This window comes from Gobio gobio, assembly GCF_949357685.1.
Source record: "Gobio gobio genome assembly, chromosome: 17".
Classification (NCBI taxonomy): domain Eukaryota; kingdom Metazoa; phylum Chordata; class Actinopteri; order Cypriniformes; family Gobionidae; genus Gobio; species Gobio gobio.
In genome coordinates this window covers 11245059-11266182 of record NC_137110.1, presented here as the reverse complement: position 1 = coordinate 11266182, position 21124 = coordinate 11245059, and the positions used below count along the sequence as shown (strand labels likewise).

Here is a 21124-nt window from a genome sequence, read left to right as displayed (position 1 = left end):
CAAACAGATTAGTACCTTCAGCAAGGGAAGTTATTTCAGCCCAAATCCATTGCTAAGTTAAAACAGTTTCTTTCATAGACAGATTGATTCATACCAATTAGATATAATTGATTTTAATTTTAAGCCTAAACAGTTTGATACTGTCTGAGATATATATATATATATATATATATATATATATATATATATATATATATATATATTTTTTTTTTTTTTTTTGTATGTTCTTCCTATTGTCTACTACTGGTTTTAATTTAGCTTCCAAGTTTTGAGAGAGCTGTTCAGCCCTTTGGGTCAATTTCTGCTGCTTTTAAATGATTTATAAATAAACATGACTTGACTTAATTTGACTACTACAAAAATAGATGGTTGAAAACCCCTTCAGTTGGGAAAAAAACACCTTCAAGTCATGTCAAATCAGTTTCTGTGAACGGTTTCAACAACAGCACAAAATAAAGTGAATACAGTGATCTGTCTAAAAGTTATAAGTTATGAATATTTCACAAACATAACAGAATTGCTAGTTTATCTACTACTCGGTGCCTCAGGCAAAAATGTCTTTGACAAGTTTAAAAGATTTGATGATGCTTAAAAAAAGTTCTGTTGAATGTTATGGGAGTTCTTTCCAGCAGCAGAGTAAATAAATAAAAAGTTAATTGTGAGAAGTTTAAAAAGGGGACCTATTATGCCCCCTTTTCGAAGTCTTGATTTAGTTTTTTGGTTCTACTGAATAGGTTTTCATGCTTGAATGTTCAAAAAAACAGCTTATTTCATTGTTGCACCTCACTTCCCAGTCTGTAAGTAACGCTCCATTTAGTTCTTGTCTCTATGAAGCCCCTCCTTCTGAAAAGCGCTATGCTCTGATTGGTTGGCTGGACCAGTGTCTGACCAATCCCAGTGCTGGGATTGGTCAACTGCTTTGAGCGTGTTTCAGAAATGTCACGCCTTTTTCCGTATGTCTTTGGCGGGTATTATTTAAATGAAGAATGGTGTGACGTATATGTTTCTGGAAGAAAACTCAAAACTACAATTCAGAAACAGTGCACACTGATATAAAGATTGTAACTCTGTAACTATTTTAGGGTCCAATTCTCACTATTAACTAGTTAGCATACATATTACTATGATATTAGCTGTTTATTATTACTTATAAACAGGGCTTGACATTAACTTTCTTGCTCACCGGCCACTGTGGCTAGTGGTTTTCCAAAGTTACTAGCCACTCAGCATTTTCAATGGTTACAATTTTGACATTTATACCATGGGGAAAATCAGCTATAGGCCTATAGATATATTTATATTATCTCATAATTTGGCAGCAGGTATATTAGGCCGCTGTCACTTAAAGACCTGACACATGGATCCATTATACTGTTACACGTGCATTTTCTTTCTCAACTGTTTACGTTCACGTAAAACAAAACTGACTGTGTTTCTGCGAATACTCGCTAAGACTGACATTTTGACATTATTTTGTGTGTATTTGACTGTTAAGCGCAATAAGCAGCGAAAAAGAATTCAATTTATTACTGAGAGGTGGCTTTATGTGTGCACACTTTGGCTGTGAGTTCAACATTTGCGGGAATGAGTAAAATGATGCACAATACACGCAATCCCATGTCGAAATTCAAGCCCTGTAACACCAAAAATATTCATCCAGAGCAGATGAAATGAGTGAGTGAGGGGAGGGGGGTTTGTGTGTCAACTCGCTTTTGGTGTGCAGCTGGTATCGTGTTTTCTGCGGAAAGTGAGTATTGGAAAAGTTTCAGATATTTCAGTATCGATATGTATAATTTTTTTGTATATTTTTGACAACACTACATTGCATTTAGTTTATTATTTCAGATGCCTTTTTTAAAGATTACAATTGAAAAATGTATATTATATAAATTCAACTCGCCAAAGTGGCTAGTAGGAGTAACTGCGTTACACGCCAATGCCGAAATCCACCCACATTTGGAGGGTGTTAATGCCAAGCCCTACTTATAAAGCACATATTAATGCCTTATTCTGCTTGACCATATTCTACATCCCTTAATCCTACCCAATACCTAAATGTAACAACTACCTTACTTACTATTAATAAGCCATAATTAGGAGTTTATTGAGGCAAATTCGTAGTTAATAGTTAGTTAATAGAGAGGATTGGACTCTAAACTAAAGTGTTGACCATTGTTTTTATTCTGAGATCGAAACAGGCTTCCATTGAACATGCAACATTTTACGAGTACATTACATCTTCCAATTAAAAACACATACATTGAATAAATGTCTAAAAGTGTTTGAGATGGACAGAGTACTCACGTGGTTTTTTGGTGGTAACATTGACAGGTACAGACTGGGGGCCGGTTCCTGCAGTATTGAAGGCACACACCGCTAGATAATACTGAGTGTTCCCCTGCAGGCCGCTGACATTCAATGCTGTGTAATTTCCAGTGATCCGCACTTTACCCACTGTATCCGGCTTGGTGTCATCTTCCCAGTACACCACCTGTTTGCCAGGACACACAACAAGGGCATTTTTATGTATCCTTGACTATGATTTTACATGTTAACAGCTCTCTGCCAATACAGTTACTCACTCTTGCAGCACTGTGACCCTAAACATGCAGATTTTTCACAAAGTGCAACTACGCAGGTTTTTGGCATGTTCGTTTAACTCAAACGATTGCTAAATTATAACCTGAAATATGTTAATTGGGTTTACAGTGTTAAATATTTGAGGAAAATGTAAATGCCACTATTTTTTTAATCTGCTGCCAAAAAAGGTGAGACGTGATGTGCACAAAATTCATTACAGTAATTACACTTGGCATGAGATTTCTAATGAGTCTTTCAACATGACATGGTTTTTACGAGACTTCACGATATTTGATCTTCACCATTCACTTCTTTCAGCTGATCATTTGCGTCTTGTCTGCAGCTTACAAGCTTGTGAACATATCTCTGGCTGTCTGGAAATATGATATTTTTGTAAAATTGTATGGAGATTCTCTTGAGGATATGAAATTTCAATTAACTTTTAGCTGTGTGCTAGGTGAAAAACAATTAGACAGTGGAAATGAAATAATCAATTATTAACCTCGAGTCATATGTAATATCAATATTGAGGCATTAAGTATTTGATTAGATAATAATGAGATCCAGCCAAGGGAGGAATTTTTCTAAATGATTTATTTTCTACTTTTTGCTCTCTAGAAGTGTATTTGCAGAATGTTGTACATCCAGCACGGTTGTGCTAGCCTAGAAATCTAGACGCACCCTAGCGGCAGCAAATCTAATTTGCAGCCAGGGTAGTCTAGCTGTTGGCGTGCAAGCTGGAAAAAAGGCCAATCATATCGTGTATAGAGTCGGTTGGCGGGCTTAACACAATGGCGGCAGAGTTTACGCGGTTCCGAGTGCTACTTGTAAACAAAAATGCTGGCGAACAGTGATCTTTCGAATCGGCTTTGGCCGCGACTCTGGAAGACTTGGAGTTAAGCTTTTCTTTGAGTAAAGACCAAAGAACAGCACTGAAGTAATTCTTAAGAAAGGAATATGTGTTCAGAATTTTGCCGATCGGACAAAAGTTTAATCTATCAACTAGCTCCGCTTCACCTTCAACCAAGTCAACCATTTATCCCGCCCCTCGGATTGAGGGTTGCCAATGGTATGTTCCCAGACCCAACATCTTGATGTGGGTCTGGCCTGTCAGGCTAGGGTTGTGCAAAACACTCATTTTCTAAAGGTATAGTTATCAAATGTGAAATTGGACTTGGTAAGGCTTCATGCTGTGATCCCATTGTGATTTCCAGCTAATACCTCCCAGCTATCTCTCCATTAGTCGTGGCCTAATGGTTAGAGAGTCAGACTTGTAACCCGAGGTTGCGGGTTCGGGTCTCAGGTCCGGCAGGAATTGTCGGTGGGGGGAGCAAATAACCAGCGCTCTCCTCCACCCTCAATACCACGACTGAGGTGAGACCCTTGAGCAAGGCACCGAACCCCCAACTGCTCCCTGGGCGCCGCAGCAATATGGCTGCCCACTGCTCTGGGTGTGTGTTCACGGTGTGTGTGTGTGCACTTGGATGGGTTAAATGCAGAGCACAAATTCCAAGTATGGGCCACCATACTTGGCCACACGTCACTTCACTTCACTATAGTCATCTGCAGCCATCTTTTTACAAAAAAAATGTTGCCGGAATTTTCTAACGTTTAACGTTCTATTACTCAATACCAGTATGACTTACAGTGATACAGTGATGACTGTTCAGGAACAAACCTTAGATTGTCACCTTCCAAAAGAGACCACAACTATGAATATACTCTAAATGGTTCAAGAACAGCATGCAATTTACTTTGGGTGCTTTTTTTAGGCGTTTGTAAACTTTCAAAAAAAAAAAAAACTGACCCCAATAATTGGAACGGTGGAGTATATATTTTATCATATTTCATACATTTTTGTAGATCAGGGAAGAAGAACACTTCCTAGAATGCATTTCCTTTGTTGAATTACTGATTTGCGATTCAAAGTAAATCAAAGTTTACAAAGTAAATTCCAATTTAGCTTCCTGTGGGTGTGACTGAAATTAATGAAGTCATGAATTGAAAAGTAGCATTAAATGAAAAAATAGATACATTTGCATTAGTGGTCTCAGACTTTTGGAGCTCACTGTTTGGTTTTGTGAAAGAGAAAATGCAGTGATGGTTTAAACAGGAATTTTCCATTTCAAATATTGCAGGTGCTTCAAAGGACTGTGAGCACAAATAAATGGTATATACGTGCAGCGCAGTTCCTTGATCCATACTGCTTTGATTTGGTCTTTCAGTCCTCACTAACCAAAGAAGAGACAAAAATAAAACCTAAAAAGTTTTCTCTCCCCCCCCCGCCCCTCATCAAGAATCCAGTGACATGATAGTTCTATTCTTTCCAGACAATATGGCAGCTACCATGGCAACGTGGCGGTTTTGTGCCTCAGGGCATGGGTGACAGAGATGGAGAGAGTTGCTTGTGAGAAAGCGAGACTCTCTTTGCATTCTTGAAAGGCCAGTGGAGAGCTTTCATCCAGCTTCTGAGAGACGCAGACATTTAACAAAGCGGCGACGCTGTCTAAACACTGGCATTCTCAATGTTTGAGGTGGCATGGGAGAGGTGAGAAGCACTTTTAGTAATTGCTTGAGATCCGGATTGCATTATTACAGGAAAAACATGACATTCAACGTAGAGAACGGCAAAACAATTGAATCAAACCTCATATCCGAGAACTCTTTCAGGGGTGGATGGAATCGGCTCCCAGGTAACTTCGATGTCGGCCGCAGACAGACTTTTTGCTGACACTCTCTCTGGCGCTACGCTCGGCACTGCGAAGGCACAGAGAAATACTGAGGCTCTTATTCAAAAAGCTTTACACAGCCAACAAGGTAAAATTGGATTAAGTCAGAGAATGAAGCCCTGGTCTCACCTGAGAGAGGCCCTACTTCATTTTAATGGGAACTGTGACTGACAGAGAAGGAGACAATCTGCTAGGAAAATTCAATTAACACTCTAGCACATGAATAGGCCTGTAAGTGTCTAGCAGGATTTGTTGTAACCTATTGCAGCAATAACTAATATAAGGTTGTCATTCGCAGCTTGAACGAGGGAGGAGGGGCGAAAGCTGTCTCAATCAACTTATTCCATCATTCTCATTCAAGGTCACACCTGTATGCACGAAGGGAGGGAACTGAGAGTGTTTGAGAACGTGAAGGGACTACTGCTGAGTCAGAATGTGTTCCTAATATTTTAGCTCCACAGGCCCACACAATGTTCAGTTGATGTACGGCCTATATTACTATTTCCGGTTGATTAGGCCAGTATTGAAAGCAGATAACATCAGGGTTTAGACTACGGCTTATATGTAGGACTAGAGATTTGGGCTAGTTGTACCATTTTGCTTTTATTTTCTACAGTAAATATTACTATTTACTATTTAAATAATGGTAGAATTAATGTAATACACTTCCTCTCTTAGCTTACTGCTGTTGGTAAATGTTTCAATTTACAATTTTACCTTAAAGGGATAGTTCACCCCAAAATTTTAATTCTGTTATTAATTACCCACCCTCATGTCTTTCCAATTTTGTACTTTTGTTCATCTTCAGAACACAAATTAAGATCTTTTTGATGAAATCTGAGCACTTTCTATCCCTCCATAGACAGCTACGCAACTACCACTTTGACACTTCAAAAAGTTCATAAAGAGATAGCAAAAATAATACATATGGAGCGGTTTAATCCAAAATTTCATATGATGAACAGATTGAATTTAGCTATTTTGCTTTTATTCACATTTAAACATCAGCTAACATAAACAGAAGCTCAACCTAACCAGCTTGACAGACGAGAACAAACCTCATTGGTTCTTGCTGAAGCTCAAACGTCAAGCGAACAAGCTTGAGCTTCCGTTTCCCATAACTGATATTACGATATTATATTCTGGGCGCCACTTTAGAGAATCATATCTGTCAGATTTACATCATGTAAATTCATCCATTTCTCACCGAAATACATGAAAGTAAGTGACCAGTGAACTGGGAAAAGAATAGAGTAAACTATATAGTTACCTATACAATGTGTATCTGATACAAACTAAAACACTTTGTCAAATTATAATACAAAGGATTATTATTGACGCTTCCATAGACATCAGTGTGTATTTTACAACTACAAATGCATTGTTTTGCTAGCATTTGTGTGTATTTAGATGTCTGAAACCTAAAATAAACCTTATGTAGTTGAAAACACTGAATAGTTGTGATATATGACAAAGCTGAGCGCAATCGTCTCTGACTCAGTGCCAGCCAAAGTGTGAAAGCACATTTGAATTGAGCAGTTGTTCATGCGATGCACTGAACGTTCTAATCACACCGGTGTGATCATATGCTCCAGGGACCAGCCAAGACTGATCACAACGGTGTATGTGTCAAAGGGTTAAATGTTAATTAAAGCCTAAATTGAATCTGTTTATCATATAAAGCTACCAAGTCTCTTCAGAAAGTCTCATATGGATTAGTTTTACAATCTCTTTATGAAAGTGTAAGTTGCGTAGCTGTCAATGGAGGGACAGAAAGTTCTCAGATTTCATCAAAAAGATCTTCATTTGTGTTCCGAAGATGAACGAAAGTCTTATGGGTTTGGAACAACATGAGGGTAATAAGTGACAGGTTTTTGGGTGAACTAACCCTTTAAGTAAATTCTACGTAATGTAAACACTATTCTCTGTAAAAGAGGCTGGACAAATAATAATTATAATATTGCCCATTACATTGTTATCAGTCATTAATATATAATTAAAATACCTTATAAGTAATTATCAGTTTTTATCACTTCACATCTGTAAAAATATGGTTAAGAATGAAGTTATTCCATGCACGTGTTTGTGAGTGTAAACACATATCCAGCTCTACCTTCTTCTGCGGAGAACACTGTTGCAATTGTGCTGAAAGGTCCTTCTCCGCGGTTGTTGAACGCTCCCACTTTGACATTGAATGGCGAGAATGGTGGAATGGTGTCATTGCGGAAAACGTAGCGGGTGACGCTGGGTGCCGAGATGACGGCGCGGGTCCAAGTCACCATGCCCACTGGCCGGAAAGCAATGATATAACCGAAACCCTCTCCATTCTGCAACTCCTCTGGAACAGGCTTAAAGTGGAACACAAAACTATAGTGATATTAAAACAAATTGAGATCAACACACCAGCTGACCCACATGACAACAGGGCTTTATTAGCACTCAGTTTAAAGAGCACTTTCTTTCTCAAGTATTGATTGTAAAGTTGCGTGACCTCATATGGTGGTGATACACTGGCAACTTTTTGAGCAATTTTGCTGGGCAATGTTGCTGTTAACGGGCAACCAGGTGAGACACAGGGCCTCCTAAAGTCTCCAGATAGAAATTTGTTTCCCATTCTCAATGGGAAAGTGCCCAAGCAACATCGCTCGGCAACATTGCTCAAAAAGTTGCCGTGTGTATCATCACATCACATCACTTTTTTTTAGGGTTATTTGTTGAATAGAAAGATCAAAGAACATAATTTATTTTAAATATTTTTTTTACATTATGAATTTATTACTGTCACTTTCGATTTAATGCATCCTTTGCTGAATAAAAGTATTAACTTCTTTCTTAATCTAAAAATTATTAATCTTACTGACTTTTGAAAAACGTATTCAACAACATTTAGATGTCTAACTTGATTGGTTAAGCAGCATTCCAAATGTGTTTTACTGTTTGTACTACTCCACTTTTGCCAAAACTGCTATTGAGCCACTCCACTCACTGTTGGACCAGAATAGTTACAGAAAAGTATGCAAAAATGGCCCTCCAACATGTGTTAGTATTTAGGTTAGCTTAAATGCACTTAAATGCAAATGAAAGTCAAATGCAGAAGAAAATTCCTGCAGAATTTCAAATGCCCAACAGCAAAATAATGTCAGACTTTTCCGCTGCTAAACCCTTACTTCCTCCATGATGTATCTGAACAGAATGAAGCCTTTTTGCAGATGAAATAAACTTCAAAGAAACTCTCTGGCCCTGATTTAACTTCCATTTGGAGGAGAAGTAGTAAAGTCTGGAGTCCAGAGGCCAGGAAGGAGGGGGAAGTGTGCAGCAACGATCATAAAATGGCTACATTTCATTCTACACAATTAAGCACCGGCATTTAGCCCAGGCTGGCCGAGGTAGCAGTAAAATCTGACAAATGACTTACCTCCCATGTTATCACTAATTCCGATTTGGTACCTCCTCCGCCTCCGACATCAGTGGGAGCTGTGTCAGGCACTGAGGGCAAAAACCCAAGGAAGAGATTAAAACGTTGCGCAGAGCTCTGATTGGGATTTTTCATTGCAAGATTGAGCATTAAAAGTGTATTTACATTTTCATCACATAAAGACTCTAAACTTTCACTCTTACAGAGGTTCTACCTTCTTTAAACCATCCCTCAGAAATTTGTGAATGAGTGTTGCGTGTGGAATAAAAGTGATGGATGTGACAGATGACGGGAGAATTGAGGATGTATGGTTTGCTCCAGTGCTTTCGATTTCAGTGCCTGTCTGAAATAAGGCAAAGAGATCCAGTGGAGTCTCACTCTAGCATACTCACTAGCATCTTCTGTTCTGATCTTGGTAGATGGGGGACTGGGCTCTCCCATCCCGACACTGTTACTGGCCAGCACTCTGAACTCATATTCCACCCAGGCGTTCAAACCCACAACGGTTGCAGTCAAAGTGTTCCCATTGATCACCTCAGGAACTAAGGATAAGAAGAACAGTAAAATACAATACCAACTAACTGAAGTAAAATAAGTTTAAGCACTAAAATTACTAACATAAATTAAAGTCACTGTTTGGATTTAAATAGGCAAATGCTTAAGGGTGCATTCACACTTGTAGTTCGGTTCGTTTGGTCCGGACCAAAAAACAAAACCAAAACATATAGTCCTGGGGCCTGTACCATGATGGTAGTTTAACAAACTCAGGGTTACAGGATTAGTTTCGAGTTGACAAAACCAAACCAATCTATTTAGGCTTTGCTGGTCCCATGATGCTGATCATCAACTTTCTCTGTCAACTCAGGCTTTGATCCTGAGTTTAGGAGTTTAGCTGTGACATCAGCAGTGAACAGCCAATCACATGCTGTGGATCAGTAAAACTGAGATTCACTTCTCACGAGAGAAGCAGTGTGATTCACTTCACTCTTCTGCAGAATATACATGATTGAAAAATATTAAGAATTTAAACAAATTTACACAGAAGAAAAGAGCTGTCGAGGACAACTTTAAGAAAAATCTTATACGTCTATGCAAGTAAAAGTTATGAAGTTAGTTTAGTTGACATATAGAGAGAATTGAACATTTATGCTCACTTGTATTTTTTTATAGATTTAGTTATTGAATTTAAAGCTTATTTGTATGACCTTTATATAGGCTATTTATTTTAATATTAACAAAATGCATATTAATGATTGATTTACTAAAATTATACATGTGTAATTGATTAAGGGTATAATAACTACATAAATTATTTTTAAATAATTCAAAATTATTATTATTATAAATAAGCATTGTTAAAAGCCAGAGGTTTAAGTCTTTAATAGCCATTTGCTATGTAGTGACCTTTAATTTGGAGTAGAAAAAGGGGGAGTGACTTTATTGCATCAGATATGTGACACTTTGCTCACAGCTGATTGGTCCAATTTCAGTTGGAGATCTCTTATCCAGAACATAACCTGCCCTGGAGCAGGTTAGCCGTGGAGCGTAAGTTACTATGGAGATGAACACTGCTAAAAGCCAAACCACTTTAATGGTACCTTAAACCCAGGATTGGCACAAACTAAGCTTAAACATATCTGGCTAGCCAGCTAAACCGGCTTCATAGTATAGGCCCCTGGTCCACTTAGCATTCACACTGGCATTTTTAACAGCGAACCTAAAGTTACCGAACCAAAGGCATACGGTCACAACCTTTTATGACATATATTTCATGATGGAGCTTGCTTACCAAACATTCAAAGCAATGCTGTGTGCTGGATTAAACGCGATCATTTTATGCGTGTACATATGGTTTTATTTTTACCAGCTGAGAACTCACGAAGAGCTCATAAAATATTCAAAACATTCAAAACAGCACCAGGATTTCCTCCATTGTATGCAGAAACGAAGGTCTGCATATATTGATGAGGCACTTTTCGTTGCTCCACGTTTGCCCTCTACTCATTTTGGATACACCAATCTTTCCGCATCATCAAATCAGCTGACTTGTAGCATCACATCTTGTGACATCACGTCCTGTTTTTGGTTCGTTTACATGTCTTTGGTCCGTGTTGCGTTCATATATCAATCGAACCGCACCAGAGTTCGTTTGGAAGCGGACCGAGATCCATCTTTTTAGCGGTCTCGGTCCACTTGTTTGGTGCGCACCAGGGTTCGGATAGCAGCGTTCACATATGTTCAAATGAATCGTTTTAATCGAACCAAACATGACAAGTGTGAATGCACCCTAAGAGTCAACGATTGGATCATTAATTTCATTAATTTCTAGCATGTTATATGTTTGGCAACAGTTCTTCTAGCCCTAATTGATGGAGTGTGTAGCCTTTCATTTCTTAAACAACCATGTAGGAAGACACATCATGGGCACATCAATTGTGAATGAATGATTGGGATCGAGCATGAAGAATCATTTTCACACATGAATTGGCACCTCTGAGTTCAGACCTTAAATTCATTGAAAGTCTCTGGGATGTGCTGGAAAAGACTTGAGAGAGTGCTTGACTCTTGCATTGTCAATACAAGATCTTGACCAAAAACGTATGTTATTATAAATGATGTTATTTCCATCAAGAGGTGCATCATTATTTGGTCAAGATCTGTGCTGATCAGCAGCTCACGCACAAACACAATGGCATGTGTCTGAGATGGGCGATGTACCTGTGTCGACAGCTTGCCAGCCGACAGTAAAGGGAGTCCTGCCCTGGATGACATATCCTGTAATGGGACTTCCGTTGTCCTGGCCTGGGCTCCAGGACAGCTGGGCTGTGCTGTCTGTGACCTCCTCCACCACAACCAAGTCAGGGGGGCTGGGGGGACCTGACTCAATCACATAGCCCATAAGGAATTGAATTAATTAAGAGCATTTGATTATACTCCACACCTGCTCAAATGTTACATTCAGCGCATGCACTGTGCATATTGATGACTTAGAAACCGCCTCACTCTAATAAGAAGAAGACTATTTGCTTAGGATTGTGTGCTCTAAGGTGTTAGACATGGCAAGCGGTTTGTGCTTGTGCATGTTTGCACGAGTTTTAGCAAGGGCAACAAGTTGTCTGTATGTGTGTACGCTTGTATATGCACAACTAAATGATTCACATTTCTGCTCCAAATAACTCTTTGCCATTTAAATGTTTTCTCTTCATTTGCACTGCATTCTGGGGCCCGTCGTGCTGCTTAGCCGATGTGTAAATGAGCCAATTAAAGACATCCTCTATGATAAACAGCTCCTCTCCAAACACCTGGGACAGAACCGTGATGTGTAATGACCATGAATACCAATGTGACTCACAAAAAACGCAGCAGCGAAGACGAGGCTCCATAAAACATCCCAAGTGACACATTTAGCACTCTCTGAACTCTTGCTACATTAGCAGTGCCCTTTCATTGAAATACACACCTCGCAGGAAACGCTTCACTGTGGAAGACTGTAGTAAATATACTGTATAAAACAATACGTGCAGAAGGCAAATATTGTGCATGTAGACATATAAACCGAAGACAGTTTGTTCCTACCTTTAACAACCAATATTGCGTCAGCAGACAAGCTCTCGACATCTGTGTCAACAAGGCAAACGTATTTCCCACCATGATTAAGCTGGATGTTTCTAATCATAAGATCACCGGAAAAACTCTGTTGGAAAAGTGGAAACACAATTTAAAGATCACAGCTTTAATAATTAATCATGTTGTTATAGCACAAGACACTAAATCCACTCTCTACTGATGAAACTAGTTTCTAAAAGTGTGGTGCATTATTATTCATAACATACTGTATTTCATGATTCAAAACATAACCTAAAACACTTAAATTTTTATCATTAAATCATGGCACTATTTCCAAAAATGAGAGAAAGGGAGCAGGTATTACAAATAAAACAAGATTCAATATACATCATTTTATGATTCACACCAAAGGTAAATCAAGCATAAAATAAAGTTGAAATTGCCATTAGATTGATCAAACAAAGTAAACAATGCATGAACCAAGTGTTCACACTAAAGTCAAACTGCAAATAAAAGAAGACAAAAAGTCTTGTCTAGTGATTTTACTGTTTACAAGGTCATCCAACAAAACAGATCTGCGTCACACACATATTTGGGACACTTGCAACTGCAGTGTTATCATAGCTTGAGTACAACAGCAATATGTGCTACCATTTTATTATTATCACCAAAATAAAGCTGAGGCAGGTGTACGAAAGTTTCCTGTCATGCTATCTGCAGATTTCTGCATACTCAGACACTCGTCCATCCCTTTAAAATGGCTGCTGTGCTGTTGAGATACGTGTGGACCTACATAAACAGTCTCGTTGACTAGCCCTCGGGATTCACTCAGATCCAGCTCGCTCAGCCACACAGGAGCTCAGTAAAACACACACACTGTGGCTAATTGGCAAGACGATACTAATTATTCCACAGTTACATAAGCCAGGACCAGGTAAATGAACAAAGCACATGCAGAGTGAGAGTGAATATTGTTCCAGATAAGCATACGGCACATTAAAGTCATAAAGACTGCATTTCTGGTACAGACACAGCAAAGAAGTGTGCGAAAGAAGCAAATTAAATTAAGACTTAAAGAACAGGGTTTTCTGATTGAATGCTGTGGTTTTGATGAACCGACATTAAATTAAATAATAATAATAATAATACAATATTTTTTTTTTTACATTTGATTTACTATTTTTCCTGTTTAATATGATAATAACTATATTTCAGTCAGGTCCACTTAAGTCAAAAACACCATAGACAAACTTTTAGTCAACTTTGTATTGGCATATTTAGCAAAAATTTACTTTTGGCGATATGGTTCTGTTCTAAATTCCCCATCCTTTTCATGAGCTCCATGAAAAGCCAAGACAGGGGACAGCAGCAGATTCTGGGGACAACCTCCCATTTTAAACTGGGAGGGCAGAGTAAATCCCCCATTTAGAACAGAGTATGCATCAATGACAACAGAATGACATTGATTAAGTTAAACACAGTTTAAGGAGGAGCTGGGGAGGAGGTAGGTTGCAAAGCAGCGTGCAGCAGAAGCGGCCAAGTAGGCAAATTGAAGTGAAGCTACGCCTAAGTAAGGCGCCCTGTTTGAGAGTTGCCAATTGAGTGCATAGGAACCGGATCAGCTGATAGGGGCGGAGTTGGAATTTTTCCAATCAGCTGATAGCGGCGCTTGACTACGTGGCCTGCCTGAACTAACGCAGTATGCTTGATATTTAAAGCTGCAGTCCGTAACTTTTTGCACTCTAGCGGTTAATAACGCAGGGACTGTGCTCCTCCGCGGCAGTTCCTACCAGTCTGGTCTGAAATAGTCCCAATATAAACACTTATTATAAGTGTACCATAATGATTCAGGGTAAGACAAAAACACGGTTTGGAAAACGGAATTATGTTATACATTCTCATTATATAATTTTTGTAAATCTTGAACACAAAAAAAGTTACGGACAGCAGCTTTAAAATAAAATAAAACAATAAAAAAAAAAGACAAAAAAAAGACAAAACTCCAAGGGCCAAATTTACTAACAGCTTGAGCCAGCGCGAACTCTCTTTGGGTGTTAAAACTAGAACTACTGTCAAGATTTATTAAAGACATGCAGGGTTATTTTTGCACCTGACCTTATTGCATTTGCAATTGTAGGAGTTTCCCTTTAAGACTCAAAATTTATGGGAGGAGAGTATTTAAATGAATCATGCAAGGTGATTTACTAAGGATTGCACTAGTCAATTTACTGGTATTATTCACCACCCCAAAAAAACATGTAGATTGCGTTGGTTATTATGTAAATGATCCGGCTGCGTCTGTGTTCTTTCATTTGCTTGTCAGTAGATCACATGCAAAACTTTCCACTCCCATCGGCGCTTTTTTGGAATTGCGCTCTCACGCTTGCCCAAGACTGCAGAAACAATTTATCTCTGTGTTTCTCCCTGACTTTTAAATAAAGTATGCCCAGAAGTTCATAGAAGCTAAATCCTGCATATCACATTGATGTCCCTACTGGTCTACCATTCCCAAACCACAGACCACTACTCTACTGTAATAGTACATGAAGGTGTCTGATGCACTCCACGCTTTCAAAACAGGACCAGCACTTATGTTTGACTGTGGTTTCCTTTCAACCAAGTTCAATGCCAATGAAAAAAAAATCAAATAACTTAAACTCAACCAATATCAACAAGAGAGTCCATTCAATGGTTGCACTCCACAATTTCAGGAATGGATGGGAAGACTGCAGAGCGGGTTATGTTTAATTATGGTAATGCACTCATCAGAGGCTGCTGAGATGGAAGGCGTAATCTTTGGGAGTAGAGAAAGTGTGAATCCGTGAAAGCCATATCTCATTATAACCCACAATCTGCATATGTCAATGTCATTTGTAATTGCCCTTGAGAGAAGCCCATGTATGAACTTTACCCAGTCACCATCACATGACAATGAAAGGAAGGGCCTGGCTGTGGGTTTGAGGTGCCCTAATCAAGATCACGATAATGGACCCAAGGGATGTGAAAAAAAAAGAGAAAAGCATTGAAACCCAATATTTTATTTTTGTATTTATTTTATAATAAATAATAATATTTAATCATTTATTTTTATAATATTTAACATTTAAAAATTAACATATCATTTGAATAAGTTTAATAAGTTATAGAACCATAAAATAATAATTAATATAATATAATATAATTAATATAATATAATTAATATAATATAATATAATATAATATAATATAATATAATATAATATAATATAATATAATATAATATAATATAATATAATATAATATAATATAATATAATATAATATAATATAATATTAGGGCTGGACGATTAATCGAAAAGTAATCGAAACCGAAATTCAGAACCTCTATCCGACATAATTTTCCCATGATGGTTATTTCGGTTTTAGTCACGTGACTCCGCCCCGTCAGTCACATCAAGTGCAGTTTGCAGGCACACGGAAAGATTCAGGAGCAGTTATCTTTGTTTATACAATCTAGATGCTCAGTATTACTATGGTAATTGCATGTTTTACACAGTTTATAGGTAAGTTAATCGCAACTCTTATATGCGCTGATACACACACACAGACGGCACGCGCAAGCCCCGAAGCCAGATCACTCAAGATCAGATACAAGTTTGTCAATTAAATCCGTTTAAAGGCTTGCCAGTTTGAACATTCAAGTGATTGTGCACTATTCAAGAACAACAATATGGAAAACATCTCCGTTCAGTGCTTTTTTGTTCATGAGCTTTTTTCTGTGACACAGAGAGCCCTGAAGCCAGATCACTTTTACTTGCGTCCTCACAACACTATTATGGCCCCATTTACACTGCATGGTTCAAGTGACCCAATTCCGATTTTTCCCTCTCATTTGGCACAGATCGGATATTACATGTGAACGTGTAAGCAGGAAAAAAAACCGCATGAATTCGGATATCCTCCGATCGAATTCAGGCCTCACTCATGTGGTAATAAATCTGATATAATTCGGATACGTGCATTTGCGTCTGCCATGTAAGCGGTCAAATCGGATATTCCCCAATAAATACGAGTCGCACATCATTGAAAAAGGGACGGAGGCGAATGACGTCAACTCAGGTGGACACAAACCGCGATCACATGACACTAATGGCGCGATGGAAGACGAGAGCAATGTTTTGCTGACCTTTAAAGATAGTGCGGAAAGCAAAACATTGAATAATCATTTCGTCTGCGTCCATTGCATTTTGCGCCGTTTTACTTCCTTTTCCGGGTCAGAACGTCTTGGGCTGTTTCACCAGTGTATAGTGTAAAGCAGTGTTTCCCAACCTTTTTTCAGTCATGGCACCCTTTGAAAATGTTCTCCATTTTGTGGCACCCCCTCGCATACATTACGCTAGGGGTGTAACGCTACAGATTGCTCACAGTTCGGTTTATATCACTGTTTTAGGTTCACCGTTTCGGTACAGTTCAGTATTTGCTATGTTCAGGGAAAAAATGACTACTGTCAAATAAAAATAAAGAAAATAATAAGAACACATAATTTAAATACAAGCAGCAGCACAAATAAATACTATTGAGCAAAGATACTAATAAAATAAACTATGCTTTTCAGGTTTTTCAGGTACATCTAACATTAGTTTTCAGGTACAGAAATTGATCAAATGTAAAATAACATTGCATATTTGACTGTATAAATTAAAGATTAATCCTATTAAACTTACAAAAACTATTCATTTAAGAGCAGTGAGTGATGTCCTTGTCTTTTGTTGTTTGACATTAAACAGACAGCAGTAAAGGCTACTGCCCCTTTAAGACCTTTAAGTCGTCTTTCTCGACTGTATAAAGTTTACTCAAGGCATATACAGACTATGTCTGCTAGAATACTCATCAAGATGGACATGTTGACATACTTTTTGTGTGAGTTTGTCCGTTCAAGAGCAAGACTTGAAAGAGAACTCAATATTTGCGCGCTGTGAGAAAATGTGTCTCACAGCGTGCACGACTTCTCATTCGTGTCTTCTGGCACTACACCCGGGTGATGACGGCGAAAATGACGGGTCATATTCGAACATACGGCAGCACTCGCATGCATTGAACAAAGTTTACAAAGAGAGAATTATTTGAAAAATTTGAGAAAAAAATATATATATGAAGAGTTCAGATGCAAAAGCCTCTAAAAGCCACTTCGGTCAAAAATGAGATAGCGATACTGAGTGAATGCTCTCCGCATATAGTATACGTTCATAAAATACTTTCACTTCAGACCCACTAAATCCCAGCCTCAGCCCATTCAGAAGTACCAGTACTTAGGCAGATACCTATACATAGAACCCTGACAAAAATGCTTATTTTAAAGAAAAACGTCAGACGGACTTAGAGGCTTTTGCATCTGAAGTCTTCATATATATATTTGAAGGACTTTTACATGGCACCCCTGCTCTCGTCAGACGGCACCCTGGGAAACACTGGTGTAAAGCACATATCGGATACGTGTCGCTTTTAAAAGATGATGTAAGCGAGGCGTCAAAAACATTGGATATATAGTCACCAAATCGGAATTGTGCATCAAGACCTGCAGTGTAAATGCGGCCTTTGTCAATTTTATGTGTTTTAAGGCCTGCCAGTTTGAACATTCAAGCAATTTTAGACCATCGGATGTATGTCATTATATTGAACGAATGTGCTTATGTGACACACAAACACTCATACAGACAGTAGCTCGCACTGCACATCACGTGAAGACCTTTGAAGTAACTACAAACCACAGCTTCATAATTAATAGCGATGGTATGACTAATTCACACACACAGTCACTCTCTCATTAATGCATTCAAATAAATGAAATGTAGGCCTACTGTGCTAATTGATCTGTATCTAATGTACAACAAACAGAAATCTGAAAGAAATGTTACGACCCATAGACAATAACTGCTGAAAGTGAGCTGTTTCCTTCAAGTATTTTAAAATCACAAAGAAATGCACTTTTTCATTCGAAAAAAAAAAATAACCCACCTTTAATAGTTGAACATATTTACAGTCCAAACCTTATTAGTGAACTATGAGGGCAAAAAATTAAAAGCATAAAATAAAATAAAACCAAAATCAGTAATCGTTCATTATTCGTAATCGAGGTAAAATGTTCAATTAATCGAGATTTAGATTTTAGGTAAAATCTTTCCAGCCCTATATAATTAATATTATATAATTAATATAATATAATATAATATAATATAATATAATATAATATAATTAATATAATTAATATAATATAATATAATATAATATAATATAATATAATATAATATAATATAATATAATATAATATAATATAATATAATATAATATAATATAATATAATTAATATAATATAATATAATTCAGGAAGTTATGAACCAAAGCCCTCTCGGACAAGCTTTCAAGAACCTTAGTCACTCATTTCAAATCCTTGAAAGAAAATCTGTTTATTATTCTGTTCAAACCTCTAGCCAACCAAGGAAAAATCTAAACTAAAACAGCAAAATGGAATGTGACACAACATAAAGCATTTCTTATAAGGCAGGATTTTAATTCATTGGAGTCCTGATGCAATAAGGAATTGTCTCCCCTGAGATGTAAAACGTCTTGTGAAACTGGAAGGGTAAAATGGGAATGAGACTCTAAATTGATCTGGCCTCTTTCCCTGTTTCAGTTTGTAAAGACCAGCTGTTTTGTATTATACATGTTGAATCATTCACATTCAATGTAGGTCAACAACAGAATGACCCAGAACAAGAAGGCAAAATTCATCTCAAGAATCCAATTTCAAACTACAGACATAATGGCTGGCAAATCTCTTTGAGAGAGAGCATTCGAAGTCCCAATAGCTTGTTCCTGTCCAGCACAATGATTAGATTAAAACCCAGTTACAGTAGTCCAAGTGCTTGTGTTTGAGATATATTCAATACAATGGACTGCATTACATGCTGAGTTCTTTGGTTTGATTCAACTGATGAGCACACACACACAAATATTTTTAAAACAAATTTTTCTCCTCCTACTCAAATAAACGATCAAACTCATCTTACTTCGAATTTGTTAAGAAATTACAGAACAATTTATTGTATAGATTTCTCATGCCAAATTCCTTGGACTTTATTAAAAGGACACCATTCTACACATATTTATTTTTTATGAAATACACTTAGACAGAATTTCATCTTTGAAATTCTCGGAATTTCGGAAAAGACCCGTTTGCTGTTGTACCTTTAAGACTTTTCTGCAGTCAAGTCTCCATAAATGATTTGTGAATGTTAGATTATGTCTACACAGTCTCAAACCCTTTTTTTCAAAACAAGCAAGGAAAATCCTGTTTTCCAAGATATGTTCCCTATAAATGTTTCATGCTTGGAGGTGGTGGTGTGGGATGAGGTTGCTGAGGTTGCAATAATGCCCTAAAACCACAATACTCACCCCTCCCACTCGTTCAAAGTGGTCCACGTCTTGATGGAAATCGATGGGCTGACCGTTGAAGGCCCAGGAGAAGGCCACGTCCAAGGCTGGATCGGTAGTCACCTGGCAGGGCAGCACGATGCTCTCCCCCACAGTAATTTCCGTGCTGCTGGGGCCCTGGCTGATCCTCGTAGGCTCTGTTAGTTAGATTGCCAACACAGTCTGTCAGTTTAGCTCTGGGACACAAACTAAAGAGAGAAAGCTTCTTCTGTGACTAGGCAAATAACAAGACAATCACTCATTTCCAAAAACCTAGTGAGCTGCCTCTGAAAGCAGCATTTTTAGGCATCATGCTTCCAACCCAAAGGCTGTTCCAAAAGGGTAGGCTGCATAATTATTCTGCATTATAAACACTAAAATGCACTGCAACAGTCTCTGTAAAAATAATAATAAAAATAATAATTTCAAGATGCTGAACGAATTGAGACAAATGTCAATTATAAATATACTTATATTTCACAAAATAATGAAATGCATCAATAAATAATAGTTTAAAGTAGTTAACCAAACATTGTATGCAAATAATACACTTATAAATTCCTTAATTTATATTACAAGGCTTTATTGGATGAGCCACATTTGAACTGTTCAAAAGAATAAAAAGTATAGAAGTCAGAATTCTGACTTTATAACTCGCACTTAAGTCAGAATTGCAAAATGTAAACTCACAATTGTGAGATAAAAAGTCACAATTATCTTTTAAAATGTTTTATTCTGTGAGCTTCCATACATATGCATAAACATTTAATCTACAGAAAGGAGAAAAAATCTTAAATCTTCAGTTTTTGCCATTTAGAAATTGAAAAAATGAGACACCAACATTATTTATGAAATGATAATATGTTGTGATTAAATTGTTACAATATTTACCTATATAATATTATTAATTTAAATACCGTATGATGTGGACATAAAAATGATCTGCATGGTAAGAATGACTCTATTATGATTATTATTATTAATATACAGTGTGAATTGAACATCAGTGTACATTGCTATTGTCCTGATGAGCAGTAAGCCATGCACTCGAGGCTGGGGGTTAGCAATTTTACCACAGCCTGCGGTGGTTTATTGCTGTAATAAATAATCTTAATTTCTAGGTGCTATACTTAGATTTTTGGCTGCTGTCTTTCCATATGGGGACTATTAATTTGAGAAGAACATAAAGTGAATTTTAATAAGAGCCAAATGAATTGGCAGCATGTCTACTATGAGCAGAATACAGTTGGGTGAAGTCACTTTGTAAGGGAAAGGTCATTTTAATTAAATTACATTAAGGGGTCAACTGCTGGTGCATGACAAAAACATAATGAGAGAAAAATACAAGTGGAGAAGAAAGAAAAACCCTACAAAAGACGTATGGG

General features: G+C 37.6%; 1 protein-coding gene across 1 annotated transcript in view; it reads right to left on the bottom strand.

The window, feature by feature from the left end:
* cntn3b (contactin 3b) overlaps nt 1-21124 on the bottom strand; it is a gene marked incomplete at its 3' end in the record, with an annotated part of 92395 nt that overhangs the window by 2649 nt on the left and 68622 nt on the right. The window contains exons 13-20 of the mRNA XM_079840223.1: nt 19722-19897; nt 12301-12418; nt 11443-11601; nt 9117-9266; nt 8725-8795; nt 7423-7657; nt 5228-5337; nt 2305-2491 (exon numbers count right to left, since the gene is read on the bottom strand). Of these exons, the coding sequence (XP_079696349.1) occupies nt 2305-2491; nt 5228-5337; nt 7423-7657; nt 8725-8795; nt 9117-9266; nt 11443-11601; nt 12301-12418; nt 19722-19897 (1206 nt within the window). The remainder of the gene's footprint in view (nt 1-2304; nt 2492-5227; nt 5338-7422; nt 7658-8724; nt 8796-9116; nt 9267-11442; nt 11602-12300; nt 12419-19721; nt 19898-21124) is intronic.